Genomic DNA, 19,673 nt, shown 5'->3' on the forward strand with positions numbered 1-19,673 from the left:
ATGCGATCACAACAAAACCTTAAAGCAAATTCACAGTGCACAATATAGTATACCTGTTTGTCTTTACCTTGATCTCCACTTGCTTGATGATACAAAGAAATAACACTCACACAGTTATACTTAAGTAAATCTTTGTTTACTGTAATTGCTTTAAAGCGGGGTACTACAATGGTTGTACTGTCAGACCAACATAGTCTGACAGTCAATTGAACTTTATATTGCAAGGATATAATACAGGTATTAAATGTCTGAAATAATATATGAGTGATGTAGCAAAGTAAATAGGATAACCGTCAGAGTGAATTTATCTCACTATGAGCACCGTCCTATTTCCTGCGCGCTTTATCACTATACTAAATCAAAGGTTAACTTGAAAAAGTATAATACAATAACTAGAGATCTCCCTCATTTAGTATCACATTACCCCAAAATAGTAAAGGGACACAAGGCCTTGTGTTTTGCTAAACAGTCCTTTTCTTCTTTTCTTCTGCTAGCAAAAACAGAGTAGATTTGTAATCCAAAGGGTTATTGAACTCCTGATCAAAGTAGACTGAAAATGTGAAAGTAAGGTTCTGGTGCAGCAGCACTATAACTAACTTTGATGCCAGGGACTCAGTACTAAATTCTCTTGACTTTGCTTGTGGGACTATGGGTCCCAGTAACTCTGTTTTGTGTAGACGAATGTATAAAAATGCATCAAGAAACTTGTGGGCAACAGCCCTCTCACCCAACCAAGACTCCGTTCTGATGCACAGGGTTCTGTTTCCGACCGGCCGGCACCGTTGCGCTGCTCCACTCCACACAATGAGACGCTCCGCAACTCCCAGATGACTCTGACAGGCTCCTCTGGCTCCTTCCCAGTCTTTCCCCGCCGTTGGTCCAGCTCTCTGGTATGTCACAATACTGCTGCTCGGATCGCTGTTCCGTGGAGGTAGGCCTGTGCTGGAGACCTCACACAGATCCTCCCAGGCTGGCCATGCGTGTCAAAGAGACCTAAGATGGCCGCTCCCAGCCCTTTTATAATCTTCCCACAATGCAGTTCTGTTCCCTGAGATTCATGGGAGTTAATGAGCATTATGGGTAGGTCAAGTTAATGTCCAGATGTAAACAAACAAAACACTTCCATGTCAACTTCTGAATAATAAAAGAATAAAGATGCAATCCTTTTATATTTTGGCTGCTAGATGGCGCCAGATGATAAGATAAAACATAACATTAAGTTATACATATATTATGACCGCTACACATGCATCTTTTTTACACAGATTAGTTAGTTCATATAGGGGCAGGGAGCATTTTTAAGACCAGTTAGAGTTTAGCTGGAATCCTATTTTAAATTGTGAAAGGTGCTATAATTGTTAAATGCATTTTCAATGTAATGAAGGTTACATAGTGTTTGTTGGGTTTCAGATGCTGTATGCATGCTATTTCTGTTTTGTTTGTTCTTAAATTGGGATGTCAGCAACTTAAGCTGGCCATACATGGATTGAAATTCTTCAGTATATGGGCAGGCTGATTGTACCCAAGTCGATCCACCGGTCAACTTGGGTACAACCAGCCTGTTTTCTACATGCGATTATTCTGCTTGCTGGGAAGGCCCCCTGCCCAAACCCCCTTGCTGGCAGAATACAATAGGGCTGAGGGAGCCATTTCCCCATCAACACTGATTGTGTTTATGGAGGAATCAAATGATTTTCTTTCCTTCCACCTGTGGTTGAAGAGAAAATCGAGGCATCTATGGCTTGCCTTACTGGTTCTTGTGCTGTCAATGATAATAATCATAGTTATCAGCTACATTCTAATAAGGTAGTTGAGATTTTATGGGATGGGTTCAGTTTCTTTTGTGTTTCAAAATCTTTAATTTGTTCACATAGTTGAATATTTGATAAATCCTTTGTAGTCCATTATATCCAATTTTATCATAATTCCTCTGATCCACCTCTTATGGGCATTCCATAACTAAAATGTTTATACCGGGATTATTATTTCAAAAGTCTGTAACCTGTTTGGTTAGTTGTTGAAGTACACATGGTCTGACCAAGTCTTGTATTTTTGTCAATTTTCATTATGCCCCCTTCACACCTCTTGCTGCAGAATGTTATGCTCATAGTAACCAGCAAAATTAAAGCTTTTTTTTTTTTAGGTTAAATCATGAAATAAATATTCTAAATAACCATTATGAACAACATAGTTGATTTTCTTCCATATACTGATTAAATTGTGTGTAGTAGACTTGGATCGTTGCAACCGGTCAGTTTGTGGTTATCCTAGTATACATTAAATAGCAGATTGAGGGAAAAAAAATCAGCTTTAGTACTTAGAAACACACGCTACCACCATTGTATTATCAATTTCCATTTTCCCTTGAAACACCAAGGCACCAGTTCACTAAAGTATGAATTTATGTGAAGCGTGGCCAAGCCTGGTTTACTAAAGTATAATGTTTAGTTTATTTCCATCATCCAATCATGTGAAGGCATCACTTTGTTTTGCAAACAGAATCTTTTCTCTTCATCTCACCTCACTTTTTAGTATATTTGGCTCCAATATTTTGTACTGGTCTACTAACCCTAACTTTTGTCTTGCAGGTCTCTCGAGTCCCGAGGGTAACTGTTGTGCATTCTTGATGAACTTTAAGCTCCGGACCTTTCACTCTGTATTTATTAACACAAGTCATATCAAATCTGTGTACAGTATTTATTTCTGTTGTGGGTGTGTACCACTAGCGTTGCAAGGTGTGTGCTTGTGTGTGAACATAAATTGCCCCAAAAGATGCAAAGGTTTAAAGTTCTGGAAGTATTTGTACAATGTATCCTTTATGTTGGGGAAACTGATTGGACTTTGTTAGACAATTCTTTATGGACATTAAATGTATTTCTGTTGCAATCAAAAGTCACAAAGAAATCTTATCTTTCCCTAATGCCATTGCAGGGAAATGGAAAAATTAAATTGGTGTGCAGTACCTTCCTTAAAATTCAAGGAGGTCCGATCACTAAGATTTTCTTCCGGCCGAGGTCCGAATCTCAAGTCTGTGCCATAACTCAAAGTATGTACGCGTCTACTTTTCTTTTTTGGCGCAAACCACGCTCTCTAGCACTTTTGCTGACGTTTCCTTCACCCACTCTGGTAATACTCTGAAAATGTAAGTGTCCCCATTAATGTTCCCCCTTACAACAGGTGCCCCTACCAGAGTAATTCATTACATTGAGTGCCCCCATCAGACAACCCCTATAAATCAGTTGCCACTGTCAGAGTACCCCCTTATAGCAGTACAAAAAAAAAGGTCACTGCCCCCACCTATAACTGGTCTTCACGGCAAGGAGCACTGGAAGGGCAAACACATGTCAAATTAAATCAAAAAATTTCCAAGCTCAACTTTCCAACCAGCCTGCGACCAACCGAATTAACCTGTCTAACAGTACGCGTTAAATCAATTATAGGGTTAAAATGTAGGTTCTTTATTTGTGTCATAGTATCAAAAAAAGGGGGGTAAAGGGCATAATTGCATGGGTGTTGTAAAAAGCAATTCAGATCCTTACATATAAAAAAGACATCTCGTCAGTATGAGAAAACCACATATAAACTCAATACATATTTAGAAAACCATAAAACTTATGCAGAGTTTCACGTGATATCCCTACGCGTTTCAACCTGTGTGGGTAAAGGTCTTCTTCAGGGAAGTTTACTCTATGCGAAAAAGAAAACAATTTAAATTAAGCTATCTATAAATAAATCAATTATTCTATATACTCATTTCATATTGAGGAGTTAAAAGTGCATATTCACCACTTCTTGACCAGAAAAATTCATGTCACAATTGGATAAATTGCTGTTCTTCTAAAAACCACTTCCAGTTATGACGATCCCAGAAGGCCCCCACAGTATTCCTCCACCATCGACAGAGGCGACAACCCCCACCTCCACACAGCTTACAAGGAGTCACCCCTTTAAAGGACCAGGGGAAGCATAAGGGGTCTGGTTGGGGGGAGGAGGGAAGCCAGTGACACCCTTAGCTTTTCTGCATTCCAAAATTAGAAAAAGATTTTTTGAGTTATAGTGAATGCAAGAAATGTCACAGACAGCACATTTCTGGCCTATTGCTTCATATATTAAAAAAATGGTAGTATTGAATCTATATTAGCTTGAATAATAATTATTTGGCCAGTAATTACACATGTGCAGTATCAAACCTGTGTTAGATTGGGTTGTGATTGATTGGCCGGTAATTATGCATACGCACCCCCATATGGTTTAACCCAGGTGTAGTTGGCCATTGATGATGTAGGGTTGATTGAATGATGATCAGTGTGTATGGATTAGTTAGTTGGTTTAGAGTGAAGGTGTATATGGTTAGCTATTAATAGGGTGAGGTTGATTGAATGTTAAACAGTGTGTATGAATTGAATTCATTAATTGATTGTAAAGAAAGTGTGCCAAGGGATATTATTATGATTATGTGACAAAAAAAGTGTAATTGGTGTGATAACTGAATGAGTGATGTGGTAAAGGATTATACAAAAATTTAATATAAAGTGGTGAAAAATGTTATAGTTAAGTGGTGAGAAATGTGTATGTATGATGTATACATGTGTATAAGTGAGTGTGCCAATCTGTAAAAGTGCATGAAACAAAATTATTGAAAAATGGGTGATAATCAAAAGTTGGAAAAGTGCATGAAAAAGTGCAAAAAGCTGATGAAATAATATAAGTATGGTGACAGAGTGAGAAAACATTAATTTTACCTTAAATCATTCTAAAAATAAATAAATTCCAAAAATGAGGGGTGTTGTAAGTTGTTGCAGCCATAAAAACCTTACATGGCTTCCGTGATTCTAAGATTTAAAGGTGAGAATGTATGTATGAAAATTTCAATTAGTTCTAATATAAATTTGTGATTTAGGTATGAAAATCAACAACCCAAATCAATGCAGATGGTCTGTCTGTGCTGCTTACCTTAAACATAAGTTTGTCAGTGTCAGTATCTTGAATCACCACCCAGGGATCTCAGAGGGGTTATCTAGGGATTGATTGGTTTATATGTGCGATTTGAGTGGAGTAATTGGCAGTAGCTGCCACAACACTTATCTCCTCCCCTGTCTCCCCCAATCTCTCCAGTCCCAGCAGCCAAAATAGCCGCTATGGTGTGGCTCTCTTGGCTTTCCAGAGGGTAACAAAACCCCGGCAGCTGCCATCATCGCCGTAGCAATGGCAAGACGCCCCGACGTAGCGCGAATGCCCGGGGGACATTGCAGGCGCGAGCAACCCATGACGTCACACGCACATGCGACGCCACCATGGCCGTGCACGGCGCTGGGCATGTCCAGCGATGGTCGGGGGATGCCACCAGCACACGCAGGCTCCATCTAACGGCACAAAACCATATTGCACCACTCGGAGCTTTAGTAAGGGGAACTGCCGCACAACAGCTCTAAACAGAACAGTATCCCCCCCCGCGTGTCGGGATAGAGGGGGAAGCGAGGGATACTCACCCCTAAAAGAGGGCGGAGAAACGTGGGAACCAGCGATCACCGATAAATAGATGGTGTAGAGAAGAAGGAGAAACAACAATGATAAAAAATTGTGTAGATTTGAAAGGGCATCATATACAAAATTATAAGTCCCTGTATGAGTTTTCAAAAAAATCGTTTCTACTGTGAATGTATTCATATTCTAGATTAAAAGGTCACCAAATCAGGCAATCGTTTCTGTGAATTACATGAATTACATAAGACAAACTAATGAATGATGTCATTATTTTTCAAAAATCTAAATTCTACTTTATATTTGAATATTCTTTTGGAAATCACTAAGACCCAAGTAATTCACAGATAACAAACGATTGCCTGATTTGGTTACCTTTTAATCTAGAATATGAATACATTTACAGTAGAAACGATTTTTTGAAAACTCATACAGGGACTGATATTTTTGTATATGATGCCCTTTTAAATTTACACAATTTTTTATCATTGTTGTTTCTTCTTCTTCTCTACACCATCTAGATATCGGCGATCGCTGCTTCCCACCTTCCTCCGCCCTCCTTTAGGGGTGAGTATCCTTCGCTTCCCCCTCTTCCCGGAACGCAGGGGGGGGATACTCTTGTGCGGCAGTTCCCCTTACTACAGCTCCGAGCGGTGCAATATGGTTTTGCGCCGCTAGATGGAGCCTGCGCGTGCCGGTGGCATCCTGCGACCATCGCTGGACGTAACCGGCGTCGCATGTGCGTGTGACGTCATGGGTTGCGTGCGCCTGCGATGTCCCCTGGGCATGCGCGCCACGTCAGAGCATCTTGCCGTTGCTACGGCGATGACGGGAGCTGCCTGGGTTTTCATTACCCTCCAGAATGCAGAGGGAGCAACGCCATAGCGGCTATTTTGGCCGCTGGGACTGGGGAGATTGGGGGAGATGGGTGGGAGGAGATAAGTGTTGTGGCAGCTGATGTGAATTACTCCACTCAAGTCGGACATATAAACCAATCAATCCCTAGCTAACCCCTCTGAGATCCCTGGATGGTGATTCGAGATACTGAAAAACATGTTTAAGGTAAGCAGCACAGACAGACCATCTGTGTTGATTTGGGTTGTTGATTTCCATACCTAAATCACAAATTTACATTAGAACTAATTGAAATTTTCATGCATACATTCTCACCCTTAAATCTTATGCCCTGTACACATGGTCGGACTTTCCAACGGAATATGTGCGATCGGAGCTTGCTGTCAGAAATTCCGACCGTGTGTGTGCTCCATCGGACTTTTTCCACCAAAATTTCCGACACACAAAGTTTGAGAGAATGCTATAAATTTTTTCGACAACAAAATCTAATCCTTTAAATCCCAATCGTGTGTAGACAAATCCGACGGACAAAGTGCCATGCATGCTCAGAATAAATTAAGAGACGAAAGCTATTGGCTATTGCCCCATTTATAGCCCCGACGTACTTGTTTTACGTCACCGCGTTTGTAACGATCGGATTTTCCGACAACTTTGTGCGACCGTGTGTATGCAAAACAAGTTTGAGCCAACATCCGTCGGAAAAAATCCATGGATTTTGTTGTCGGAAGGTCCGATCAATGTCCGACCGTGTGTACAGGGCATTAGAATGATTTAAGGTAAAATTAATGTTTTCTCACTCTGTCACCACACTTATATCTCATCAGCTTTTTGCACTTTTTCATGCACTCTTCCAACTTTTGATTATCACCCATTTTTCAATAATTTTTGCTTGTTTCATGCACTTTTACAGATTGGCACACTCACTTATACACATGTATACATCATACATACACATTTCTCACCACTTCACTATAACATTTTTCACCACTTTATATTAAATTTTCGTATAATCCATTACCACATCACTTATCACACCAATTACACTTTTTTTTTGGTCACATAATCATAATAATATCCCTTGGCACACTTTCTTTACAATCAATTCATGAATTCAATTCATACACAGTGTTTAACATTCAATCAACCTCACCCTATTAGTAGCTAACCATATACTCCTTCACTGTAAACCAACTAATCCATACACACTGATCAACATTCAATCAACCCTACATCATCAATGGTCAACTACACCTGGGTTAAACCATATGGGGGTGCGTATGCATAATTACCGGCCAATTAATCACAACCCAATCTAACACAGGTTTGATACTGCACATGTGTAATTACTGGCCAAATAATTATTATTCAAGCTAATATAGATTCAATACTACCATTTTTTTTAATATATGAAGCAATAGGCTAGAAACATGCTGTATGTCTGTGACATTTCTTGCATTCACTCGAAAAAATATTTTTCTAATTTTGGAATGCAGAAAAGCTAAGGGTGCCGCTGGCTTCCCTCCTTCCCCCAACCAGACCCCCTATGCTTCCCCTGGTCCTTTAAAGGGGTGACTCCTTGTAAGCTGTGTGGAGGTCGGGGTTGTTGCCTCTGTCGATGGTGGAGGAATACTTTGGGGGCCTTCTGGGATCGCCGTAACTGGAAGTTGTTTTTAGAAGAACAGCAATTTATCCAATTGTGACATGAATTTTTCTGGTCAAGAAGTGGTGAATATGCACTTTTAACTCCACAATATGAAATGAGTATGTAGAATAATTGATTTATTTATAGATAGCTTCATTTAAATTGTTTTTAAATTGTAAACCTCCCTGAAGAAGACCTTTACCCACACAGGTCAAAACGCGTAGGGATATCATGTGAAACGCTGCATAAGTTTTATGGTTTTCTAAATATGTATTGAGTTTATATGTGGTTTTCTCATACTGACGAGATGTCTTTTTTACATGTAAGGATCTGAATTGCTTTTTACAACTCCCATGCAATCATGCCCTTTATCCCCCTTTTTTTTATATACTATGACACAAATAAAGAAAGAACCTAATTTTTAACCCTATCATTGTCACTTTGATTTGAATACCTACTTTGCTGCTAAAAAACCAGTTGAGGGATTTTCCATTCAATTATACAAATTGGGGTGTGCAGCTCCAACTCATATACATGCGTTATCTATTCTATATAAAAATTTTGGATGGTTAAACACCTGCTCCTTTTGTCCCTCTCACTAACACATAAGAGTTGTAATAAGTAGGTTATTGGTCCAGTGTTTTCCCTATGATTCATTTACTGTTTGTATTATTTACTGTTGCAAATATAAGTGATTTTCAAGGTGATGGGTGGACAACATTGATGTCCGGCTACGAGACAGCTTTCGAGCAGGGAGATCAGATTGAGACACAAATCTCCTCCCTCCGCCATAAGCTGAATAGATTATTAGAGAAAAAATCTGCCCTATTTTGGCACATTAGATCATTTGAACGTTATGCCAAACATCAAAATAACCCATACGGTTTATGCATACAAATGTTTCTCAATGTTGAACAAGTGAGCAGTGAATGTAAGATGAAGTGGGGAGGACAATTTACAGAGATGTTCACAAGAAATGATGTCCATGCTAACGTGGGAATATAAAAAACAAATTGATCCCTAGATATGGAAATTAGCACTTTGGAGTTGATTTTGTTCCCATTTATAGACCATGAATTATACTCCAAACTGAAAAATAAGATAAAGGAAAAACGAAGTTACTTACTGGCAACGTTCTTTCCCGGAGTCTTTCAGGACAGCCACCTGAGAGATCTTGGCTCCTCCCCTCTGTAGGAAACACCGCGCCAGCCTTCTATAAATTTCCCCCTCCCCTGCTGGCTCCTCAGTTCTTTAAAGAGCACCTCCAGTCCACTGGGGAGACACAAGAACATACGATACACATAATTAACTATATAACATTTCCTGTAAGGAAATCTTCATGTCTTAATATAAATTTGGGTGGGTACCCACCTGTCCTGAAAGACTCCGGGAAAGAAAGTTACCAGTAAGTAACTTTGTTTTTCCCCTAATCATCTTTCAGGACAGCCACCTGAGAGGATAAATGAGCACTTACCCCTAGGGCGGGACCACGGCTTGTAAGACCTTGCATCCAAAGGTCTGATCTTTAGACCAAAGATTCACTCTATAGTGTCTTACAAAGGTGTCAAAGCTGGACCAGGTTGCCGCTTTACAAATCTGTTCCGGCGTTGCTCCAGCTCTCTCCGCCTGCGATGCTGCCATTGACCTTGTGGAGTGTGCCCTGATACCCTCTGGGATCTGCATGCCTCCTAACTTATAAGCTTGTTCAATGGCTTCTCTTAACCATCTGGCTATGGTGCATTTTAAGGCTTTGTGCCCTTTCTTCGCTCCAGAATTTAAAATAAGGAGCAGCACTAATGACAGATCCCACTTTGGAAAGACTGTAGTGTGTATCGGTCTCTGTCTGCTCACAGATCTAAAGAGTCTGATTATCCACGGATTAGATGCTAATCTTTTTTCCTGGTAAATCGAAAGTGCTAACACTTGACTCTTTAATGTACTAAGGCTTAGTCCTTTGTCTATACCGCTCTGTAGAAACTCTAATGCCCTGTACACACGGTCGGATTTTCCAACGGAAAATGTGTGATAGGACCTTGTTGTCAGAAATTCCGACTATGTGTGGGCTCCATCACACATTTTCCATCGGAATTTCCGACACACAAAGTTTGAGAGCTTGCTATAAAATTTTTCGACAACAAAAACCTTTGTCGGAAATTCCGATCGTGTGTACACATTTCTGATGCACAAAGTGCCACGCATGCTCAGAATAAATTAAGAGATGAAAGCTATTGGCTACTGCCCCATTTATAGTCCCCACGTACGTGTTTTACGTCACCGCATTCAGAACAATCGGATTTTCCGACAACTTTGTGTGACCGTGTGTATGCAAGACAAGTTTGAGCCAGCATCAGTCGGAAAAAATTCATGGATTTTGTTGTCGGAATGTCCGATCAATGTCCGACCGTGTGTACAGGGCATAAGACTGCCACTGAGCTTTGTGTGTTGAAATTATTGTCTGTGCACCATCTATTAAAGCACTTCCATACCCTCTGGTAGATGTTACGTGTCTCAACCTTCCTGCTTTTCAGCAGTGTATCTATTAAATGGCTTGAGTACCCCTTTGCTTCCAGCAGCTGCTCCTCAGATACCATGCGGCCAAGTTCCACCTTTCCACTTGGGGGCAGTGTACTGGACCCTGGGAGAGTAGATCTTCCTGGATTGGTAATAACCAGGGGGGCTCTACCGTGAGTTTTTTGAGCATAGATAACCACGGTCTCCTGGGCCAGTGAGGTGCTATGAGAATTAGTGTTGTATTCTCTGTACATAATTTTCTTATTACTGTTGGTAGTAGTACTGTTGGGGGAAAGGCATAACATTTGTTGAATGCCCACCTCTGTGCTAACACATCTACCCCGAGTGCTCCATCCTCTCTTTTCAGGTAGAAGAACGCTCTGACTTTTCTGCTTTCTTTCGAGGCAAATAAGTCCACTTGAGGTATTCCCCATTTTTGAGTAATCTGCTCGAATACCTCCTGTTTTAGTACCCAATTGCCTTCTCTCACTTTTTCCTGCTGAGGAAATATGCCACTTTGTTTAAATCCCCTTTTAAGTGGACTGCTGACAATGAGAGTATGTTTTCCTCTCCCCAGTTCAAGATTTCCTCTGCTAAAGTCCACAGGGTTCCACTTCTTGTTCCCCCCTGTTTGTTTATGTAGGTGATTACCGACGAATTGTCGGACCTGACCTGCAAATGATGTCCTCTCAACCCTTTCTGGAAGGTTTGAAGTGCGAACCATACTGCTTTCAATTCTTTTCAGTTGGATGATCTCATCCTCTCTTCCTTTTCCCAAGTCCCTTGCATTATCTGAGAGCCTAGATGTGCTCCCCACCCTACGCCGCTTGCGTCTGTGGTTAAGATTCTGGAATTCTGGATTCTGGTAGGCTCCACAGCCGTCCTTTGTTCACATTTCCTGTTCTCCTCCACCACCATAAGGTTCTTTTTACCTTTGCTGGTATTAGAACTTTGGCATCTAAAGACTCCTGCTTGTGGTCCCATATTTTTAAAAGGAACATCTGCAGTGGCAGAACATGCAGGCCTGCCCATTGTACCACTGGGATCGCAGACGTTAGTAACCCCAACGTTGACATTACCTGCCTTTTAGCATATGGTAGATTGGCCTGCATTGTGCTCACTTCCCTTTGATTTTTTTCTATTTTCTCCTTGGATAGGAACACTCTTTGTTGAGCTGAGTCTATGATATATCCCAGGTATATTATCTGTTGAGTGGGTTGTAGGTTGGATTTTTCTAAAATTTATCAACCAACCTAGGTCTTCTAAAAATGTCTGCGTGTATTTGAGATTTTCTAGTAATTTCACGGGCGGTTCTGCAAAAAGGAGAAGGTCGTCTAAATAGGCAATGATGGATATGCCTTTGACTCATAATGGTGCCAGAGCTTCAGCCAGAATCTTTGTAAAAATTCTGGGTGAGGAGGAAAGGCCAAAGGGTAGAGCTTGAAACTGAAGGTGCATGATTTCCTTTTTTGTTTCTATTGCTAAATTTCTGACAATTCTGATGTATCGGGATGTGGAGGTATGAGTCTAGGGAAACCATATAACAGTTGGAGGCAATAGCGCCTTCACTGAATATATGAAATCCATTCTGAACCTTTTGTTATGGACACATTTAGGGGTTTGAGGTTGAGGATTATTCTGACCTTCCATGAGGTTTTTTGTACTCCGAATATGTGGGAGTAGAAACCCTGCCCTCTTTCTTCCTTTGGTACCTTGGCGATTACTCCTTGTCCTTTGAGATCCTTTATGGATCTCATTAACCCTTTGACCTTTTCCTTATTTTTTGGAAGTTTGGTGGTGTAGAACCTGTTTGGGGGTGATCTTGAGAACTCCAGATGATACCTGTCTTTTATTGTTCTCAAAATAAAATTGGTTGGAGGATATATCTTCCCATTGTGGGAGGAAGGCCCCCAGTCTTCCTCCCACTGTGACTACCTTGTAATTTTTTGTTGTGGGTTTGCTCAGGAGGATGAAAAATCGCTCCTTCCTTGCCTTTCCCTCTCTGAACCCAAGGTTTTCTCTGGTTATCCGCTTTGGGTGTTATAAAGCAGGATGTTGTGTCCCTTCTTTGCCTCCTTTTATTCTGCTGTGGTTGACTCTAAGTTGCTTTGCGTTTCAGCGGGAACGCCTTCTTTCTATCTGCTGTACGATCCAGCGCTTTCTCCAACCCTGGCCCGAACAGCAGGTCCCCTGTAAATGGGATCCCGCAAAGTTTGGCTTTGGACGCGCAGTCCCCCTGCCATGTCTTTAGCCATAGGGCCCTTCTTGTGGAGTTGGCTAGTGTGGAGAATCTGGCTGCCATCCGAACCAGCTCTGCTGAAGCGTCTGCGATGTACGCGATGCCTCGCAGGAGTGTGGGAAAAGAAGATAGAATCTTCTCTTTTTCAGTTCCTTCTTCAATATGTGCTTGTATTTGGTTCAACCAGAACTCTACATTCCTAGCCACCACATTGACCACCATAGCTGTGTTAAGCTGCCCACTGTTGAGTCCCATGACTTCTTTAATAAAGAGTCCATCCTTTTATCCATCTCCTCGGATAGGACCCCCATATCCTCAAATGCTAAATCCGTGTGTCTCGACACTTGTGAGAAAGCTGCATCTAACTTTGGAGTTTTGTTCCATACTGATGCTGGATCCTCTGTGAAGGGAAACCATCTCTTTAAGGCTTTAGAAAAAAATGGCTTTCTTTCTGGTTCTTGCCATTCTTTTTAAATGCCTCTATTAGGACCACATGAACAGGAAAATTCCTCTTTTCCTGTTCCCCTAATCCCTCATACATTTGATCATGTAGGGATAGAGGTATACCTAGTGTGGTATAAATGGCCCCTAAAAGATGGTCGACCTCTTCCAATGAGAGTTTGTATCGGGATGGCTTTCTGGAATTCCCATCCAGAGCTTCACCCTCAGAATCTTGGGAGCTGGATGCTGCAATGTCAGGTTCCTCTTCCGCCTCCTCTTTAGGAGCTACTGAAGGGCCTGCACTAGTAGAGGGTATTGCTTGCGTCTTTGATAACGCTGTTTGTACTGGGGAAGGAGCAGTCTGAAGCTGCAGAATCTGAAACCCTTCAAAGAAGGTTTTAAAAGATTCTAAAGTACTGGATAACTCTTTAACTGCTTCAGCTCCGGAAGATTTGACCCCCTTCCTGACCAGAGCACTTTTTGCGATTCGGCACTGTGTCGCTTTAACTGACAAATGCGCAGTCGTGCGACGTGGCTCTCAAACAAAATTGACGTCCTTTTTTCCCCACAAATAGAGCTTTCTTTTGGTGGTATTTGATCACCTCTGCGATTTTTTTTTGCGCTATAAACAAAATAAGAGCGACAATTTTGAAAAAATGCATTATTTTTTACTTTTTTTTCCTCAGTTTAGGCTGATCGTATTCTTCTACATATTTTTGGTAAAAAAAAAAAAAATCACAATAAGTGTTTATTGATTGGTTTGCGCGAAAGTTATAGCATTTACAAAATAGGGGATAGTTTTATGGCACTTTTATTAATTATTTTTTTTTACTAGTAATGGAGGCGATCAGCGATTTTTATTGTGACTGCGACATTATGGCGGACATGTCGGACATTTTTGACACATTTTTGGGACCATTGTCATTTATACAGCGATCAGTACGATTAAAAATGCACTGATTACTGTGTAAATAACACTGGCAGTGAAGGGGTTAACCACTAGAGGGCGGGGAGGGGTTAAGTATGTCCTAGGGGAGTGATTCTAACTGTAGGGGGGATGGGCTGTGTGTGTCACTATGCTGATCACTGCTCCCGATGACAGGGAGCTGTGATCGGTGACACTTGTCACTAGGCAGAACGGGGAGATGCTGTTTACATCAGGTATCCCGCGACGATCGAGTCCGCGGGGCCCGCGACCCGACTCACGGAGCTCCCGGCCGGCGCGCGCCGCCGCGCACGCAATGGCATGGCGGGGAATTCAAATGGACGCACCTGTAAGTCCATTTGCCCAGCCGTGCCATTCTGCCGACGTACATCGGCGTGCGCCGGTCGGGAAGTGGTTAACAGATGCCACTAGCTCACTCTGCTCCATGATATGCTCTTGTACTAATTTACTAATACATTCTTTACAAAATGCTTTCCCCCAGGAGTCTCTAAGGGTAGTTTTACAAGAAGGGCACCTCCTTTTTGAATTATGAGGGGCCCTGGTTTTGTCTGTTTTCTGAAAAGACATAAAAGAAAACCCCACAAAATACTTTAGCACCCTCCCCTGCAAATTGCAGGAGCGCAGCATCTTCATATGGGCTTGCCTCACCAGGGGCCCTATGAACCACCCTCTGACACCGGAGGGTCCTTTACCTACCCCCCCTTTTCCCACTCCACATTGCTAAAGGGAGGGGGGGGTGGATTCAGGCCAGGGGAGTTCCACCCTAGGTTCCCCTTACCTTCACATGGCTGGAGCTGGTCTCTGCTGGAGCAGTTTGGTCTCTTCCCTCTGCGTCCGACATTATGGTGTCACCTCTGGAGCCTCTGCTGTCTCTACAACATGTACGGCTCCTCTCCAGCCCATGCCTGGCTCCTTTTCATAGTTCGCGGCCGGAACCAGAAGCCGCGAACCCGGAAGTGCACGCCCCTTCGCCCGGACATGGAGTCACTCGCTACAGGCTCCATGCAGTCCTATATCCGGCGTGATTTGCACTCCACACACTGCTGAGGGTATGGGACGACTGGGCCTGCACCTCGTCTCACCGCGCTCGGTGCTGAGAAGGAGCCCCCCCGACCTCCACCTGCACTTAGGGATGCAGGGGTGACAAAAGAACTTTTAACCAGGTTAGTTCTCCATGGCTGTGCTGACCGCCATAGCTGGGGTCCAGGGACTGCGCATTTAGATCTTCCTCTGGTTTGTCCAAGGAGTCTCTACTCCCTTTTTTGGGACATAGTAACATAGTAACATAGTTAGTAAGGTTGAATAAAGACACCAGTCCACCCAGTTCAACCTGAGTGAGCACCCACAATTGTCCCCATCCCCACACATTGCATCCCATCAAAGTGCCCATCCAATAGATTACTATTTTTTATATATTTAAGGTACCCATGTAGCGCCATCAATCTATGCAGCGCTCCACACACACCCACACCGGTCCCCACCCCCAAGGGGTCTGCAATCCAAGGTCCCCAACTCACACCAGGGCCAATTTTTTTTGGACAGAAGCCAATAAACCTAACAGCATGTCTTTGGAGTGTGGGAGGAAACCGGAGTACCTCGAGGAAACCCACGCAGGCACAGGGAGAACATGCAAACTCCAGGCAGGTAGTGTCGTGGTTGGGATTCGAACCAGTGACCCTATTTCTGCAAGGCGAGAGTGCTAACCACTACACCACTGTGCTGCCCTGTGCTGATATGCTGCCTGAGCCCCATTCCTCTGGCTCTCCTGGCTTGGTTCCAATGGTGTCTCCCATCTAGAGGAAACACAAATAACTGAGGAGCCAGTAGGGGAGGAGGAAATTTATAGAAGGCTAGCGTGGTGTTTCCTACAGAGGGGAGGAGCCAAGGTCCCTCAGGTGGCTGTCCTGAAAGACGATTAGGGGAAAATTTGTCTACATATAATAAAAATATTTTACAAAATAAGGAAAACAAGTTCTGGCGGCACAGGACAACATTTTCAGGAGGGTAAGGCGTATAAATGGAATACGCATAAAAGCACACAACAGATCATCCCAATCTCGGAATCAATTTTTGTCACATAAATCGAGTGATGTTTTCCAGCCCAATTCCCATCCTTCTGCACGCTGCCAAGATCATTCTAATCCGAGCTGCATCGACAGAAGAGAAGCCGTAATAACAGAGGTTCTTTGGAACAAGATCATAAAAAGCGTACAGTTGAAACCGATTCAGATCAGATATCAAATACCTCAGATTATCCCATAACAGGGTTTGGGACAAAACGCAATACTGGACAGGGAGAATCGGATTCTTCACTTTCAGATGCATCCAGCATCTCTAGTAACATTAACCCTCCAAATGAACGTATTACATCACAAAAGGCTTTAAACTCAAACCGGGGGGTAAATCCCCCCAGACCAACAAAACAGGAAATGGAAAAGAATCATACATGATGCAAACCTAACCAAACAATTGAATGTTGTAAACCTGTCTTCCTATTCTCCTACTAAGGCAGATATTTAAGTACTCTCTATGGGTCTGAGTTTTTGTCCCAGCCAGAACTTTGACCTTTTCGAAGTAGTAAGATTTACATTTGTTTGCAAGAAAAGTCATGCTTAAATGCCAGTTTGAAAGACAAAGACAATTCCATAGCTCAACTCACCAACCAGTCTGCTGACCAACCAAATTAGCCTGTCTAACCGTCTGTTAAAAGCAGGGGTTTAGTTAGCACACATTTGCAAACGCATGTGAAAGCTGCAAGGCCTCGTCAAGGCACCCTGTATTACTTGCAGTCCTAACACTACTAAATTTATAAGTGTCTCCACAGTGGAAGCACATGCATTAAATGGATGGGTGTGAGACAGGTGAGCCTGGAGGCGGCCCAAGCCCCCTTAAAGGGACAGGAGCACACTGGACACCCAGCAAGAGCACAATGGCAGCAAAGGTGTCCAGTGTGTCCCTGACCCACATTTACGAACAGTAACAAAACACTGGCCACCGCCCACACCCATAACTGGTCTTCACAGTAAGGAGCACATGGAGGGCATATACATGTAAGACAAAGACAATTCCATAGCTCAACTCACCAACCAGTCTGCTGACCAACCAAATTAGCCTGTCTAACCGTCTGTTAAAAGCAGGCTTTTAGTTAGCACACATTTGCAAATGCATGTGAAAGCTGCAAGGCCTCGTCAAGGCACCCTGTATTACTTGCAGTCCTAACACTACTAAATTTATAAGTGTCTCCACAGTGGAAGCACATGCATTAAATGGATGGGTGTGAGACAGGTGAGCCTGGAGGCGGCCCAAGCCCCCTTAAAGGGACAGGAGCACACTGGACACCCAGCAAGAGCACAATGGCAGCAAAGGTGTCCAGTGTGTCCCTGACCCACATTTACGAACAGTAACAAAACCTGTCAGTATGAAACGAGTAATACAGATATTGACACCACTGTTTGGTCTAAATACAGCATGCGTGCGTTTAAAGCACTACAGGACCTAACTCTCCTATTTCAAGAAAGTAACACTGCTGACTTAATCGATCAATTAGACTTGGACAAACTATTTGAAGAAGTCAACAAGTTGACACAAAATCCTATCACTCTTTTCAAAAAACCATCCACTAAGTTCCCGTCTTTAAAACACCAGTCCCAGTGTTGCAAACCTTCAGACAAGGGGGGAATGTTGTCCTGATGGACAACGATGCATATAGGTCGATGTGCAAAATGATCTTGGACAAAAAGAGCTGGTACCGAGCAATTCCAAGCAGTTTAACAAATAAATACAATGAAGAATTTTAAGAGATGGTAGATCAGGCCTTCAACAATAATGTCATTAACAAACAGCTTTTTGAATATATAAGAACTAAACATCCCAAAGTCCTGACATTTTATAGTCTGCCTAAAATTCATAAAAATCCTACTAATCCAACCGGTAGACCCATAGTCTCCGGTAATGGAGGAATTTCAGAAAATCTAAGCCGAATCATCGACTCTTACTTGCAGCAGTATGTTGTCTCCTTACCCTCATTCATTAAAGACACAATACATTTCTTAAAGCGGAGGTTCACACAAAAATTGAACCTCCGCTTTTTGGAACCCCCCCCCTGGTGTCACATTTGACACCTTTCAGGGGGGAGAGGGGTGCAGATACCTGTCTAATACAGGTATTTGCACCCACTTCCAGGTGTAGACTCCATGGGAGTCTATGCCACTTCCCGTCCCCCCGCGCTGTCTGCTGGGACACACACAGGTCCCAGAGACAGCAGGGACCGTTCTGATTGTGCAGCGCGACTCGCTCTTTAACAGTGAGGACCTCGTCGAGTACCTGGGCCACATAAATATGTTGCTCAGGTACATCGACAATGTCTTCGTCATTTGGGACTCTCTTCGGGAGTTCTTGCAAAAAATCAACCATAATGACTTCAATTTGAAGTTTACTATGGTATATGATAAGAGAAAAATAACCTTTCTGGACATTCAGGTGGACTGTGATTTGGAAGGCAAGTTAAATAGCACTCTTTTCCTCAAAGATACAGCAGGCAATACAATATTGCATGCGGAAAGTTTTCATCCTGCTCCGTTAAAGGACTCAATTCCTTATGGACAGTACCTTTGGGTCCAAAGAAACTGCTCCAGTGAGGAGTCATTTAAAAAAGAAGCAGCTACACTTCAGGATCGACTGTTAGCCCGAGGCTTCAGCCGATCGTGCCTAAGAAAGGCATACAATAGGACAGTTCGACAGTCTCGATCCCAGCTCTTGCATAAGCCAAGATCTGCACACAATTTAAACACTCAACCCATGAGGCTAATAATGTGCTTCTCTAACCAACATTTGGAAATTAAAAAAATTCTAGAAAAACATTGGTCGATCCTCAGAGATGACCCTAAGATTGAACCACCAATACCAGGGAAACCATTGATCACTTACAGGCGAGCCCCCTCCATAAAAGACAGACTAGTGAAAAGTGAATTCACAGATAAAATACTTGCTAAAAAAACATTGTTCAACATATGGATCTTGTGGACATCCCTTGTGGACATTGCTCACATTGCCATCTCATCAGGAAAGAAAAAACTTTTTTACTCCCAAATGGCAAAGTGTTTATTCCAAAACATTTCACCAATTGTCAAACACGAGGAATTGTCTACTTGTTGTCCTGCCAATGCGGGGCCTACTATGTAGGAAAGACCAAGCAAGAATTTTGGCACAGGATTTCCAAACATGTATACAGTATGGAGATTGGTAATAGACATTTACCCATAGGCAGGCACATCGCACTCCACCATCACTACAAAATACCCAAAGTAACGTTCGCCACCCTCGACAGGATACATACCACTACTCCAGCATGAGCAACGTTGGATCTTTAATTTACAGGCTACCACTTTTCCAGGATTAAACTAAGCAATCTCATATGCACCTTTTTTGAAGGGCTTTGCTTCTGGTAAGACAAACTAATGAATGATGTCACTATTTTTCAAAAATCTAAATTCTACTTTATAATTTGAATATTCTTTTGGAAATCACCGAGACCCTATGTAATTCACAGATAACAAACG

General features: G+C 42.5%; 1 protein-coding gene across 2 annotated transcripts in view; it reads left to right on the plus strand.

Moving 5' to 3' along the window:
- The window catches only part of LIN7B (lin-7 homolog B, crumbs cell polarity complex component), a 685,864-nt gene that overhangs the window by 579,302 nt on the left and 86,889 nt on the right, over window positions 1-19,673 (plus strand). Inside the window, exon 6 of one of the 2 annotated variants that reach the window (XM_073602296.1) lies at window positions 2,589-2,606. The exons of the other annotated variant lie outside the window; for it this stretch is intronic. Within the exon in view, the coding sequence (XP_073458397.1) occupies window positions 2,589-2,606 (18 nt within the window). The remainder of the gene's footprint in view (window positions 1-2,588; window positions 2,607-19,673) is intronic. 2 annotated transcript variants of the gene reach the window in all.

The sequence above is a fragment of the Aquarana catesbeiana genome, linkage group LG10, assembly GCF_042186555.1.
Source record: "Aquarana catesbeiana isolate 2022-GZ linkage group LG10, ASM4218655v1, whole genome shotgun sequence".
NCBI classification, from domain to species: domain Eukaryota; kingdom Metazoa; phylum Chordata; class Amphibia; order Anura; family Ranidae; genus Aquarana; species Aquarana catesbeiana.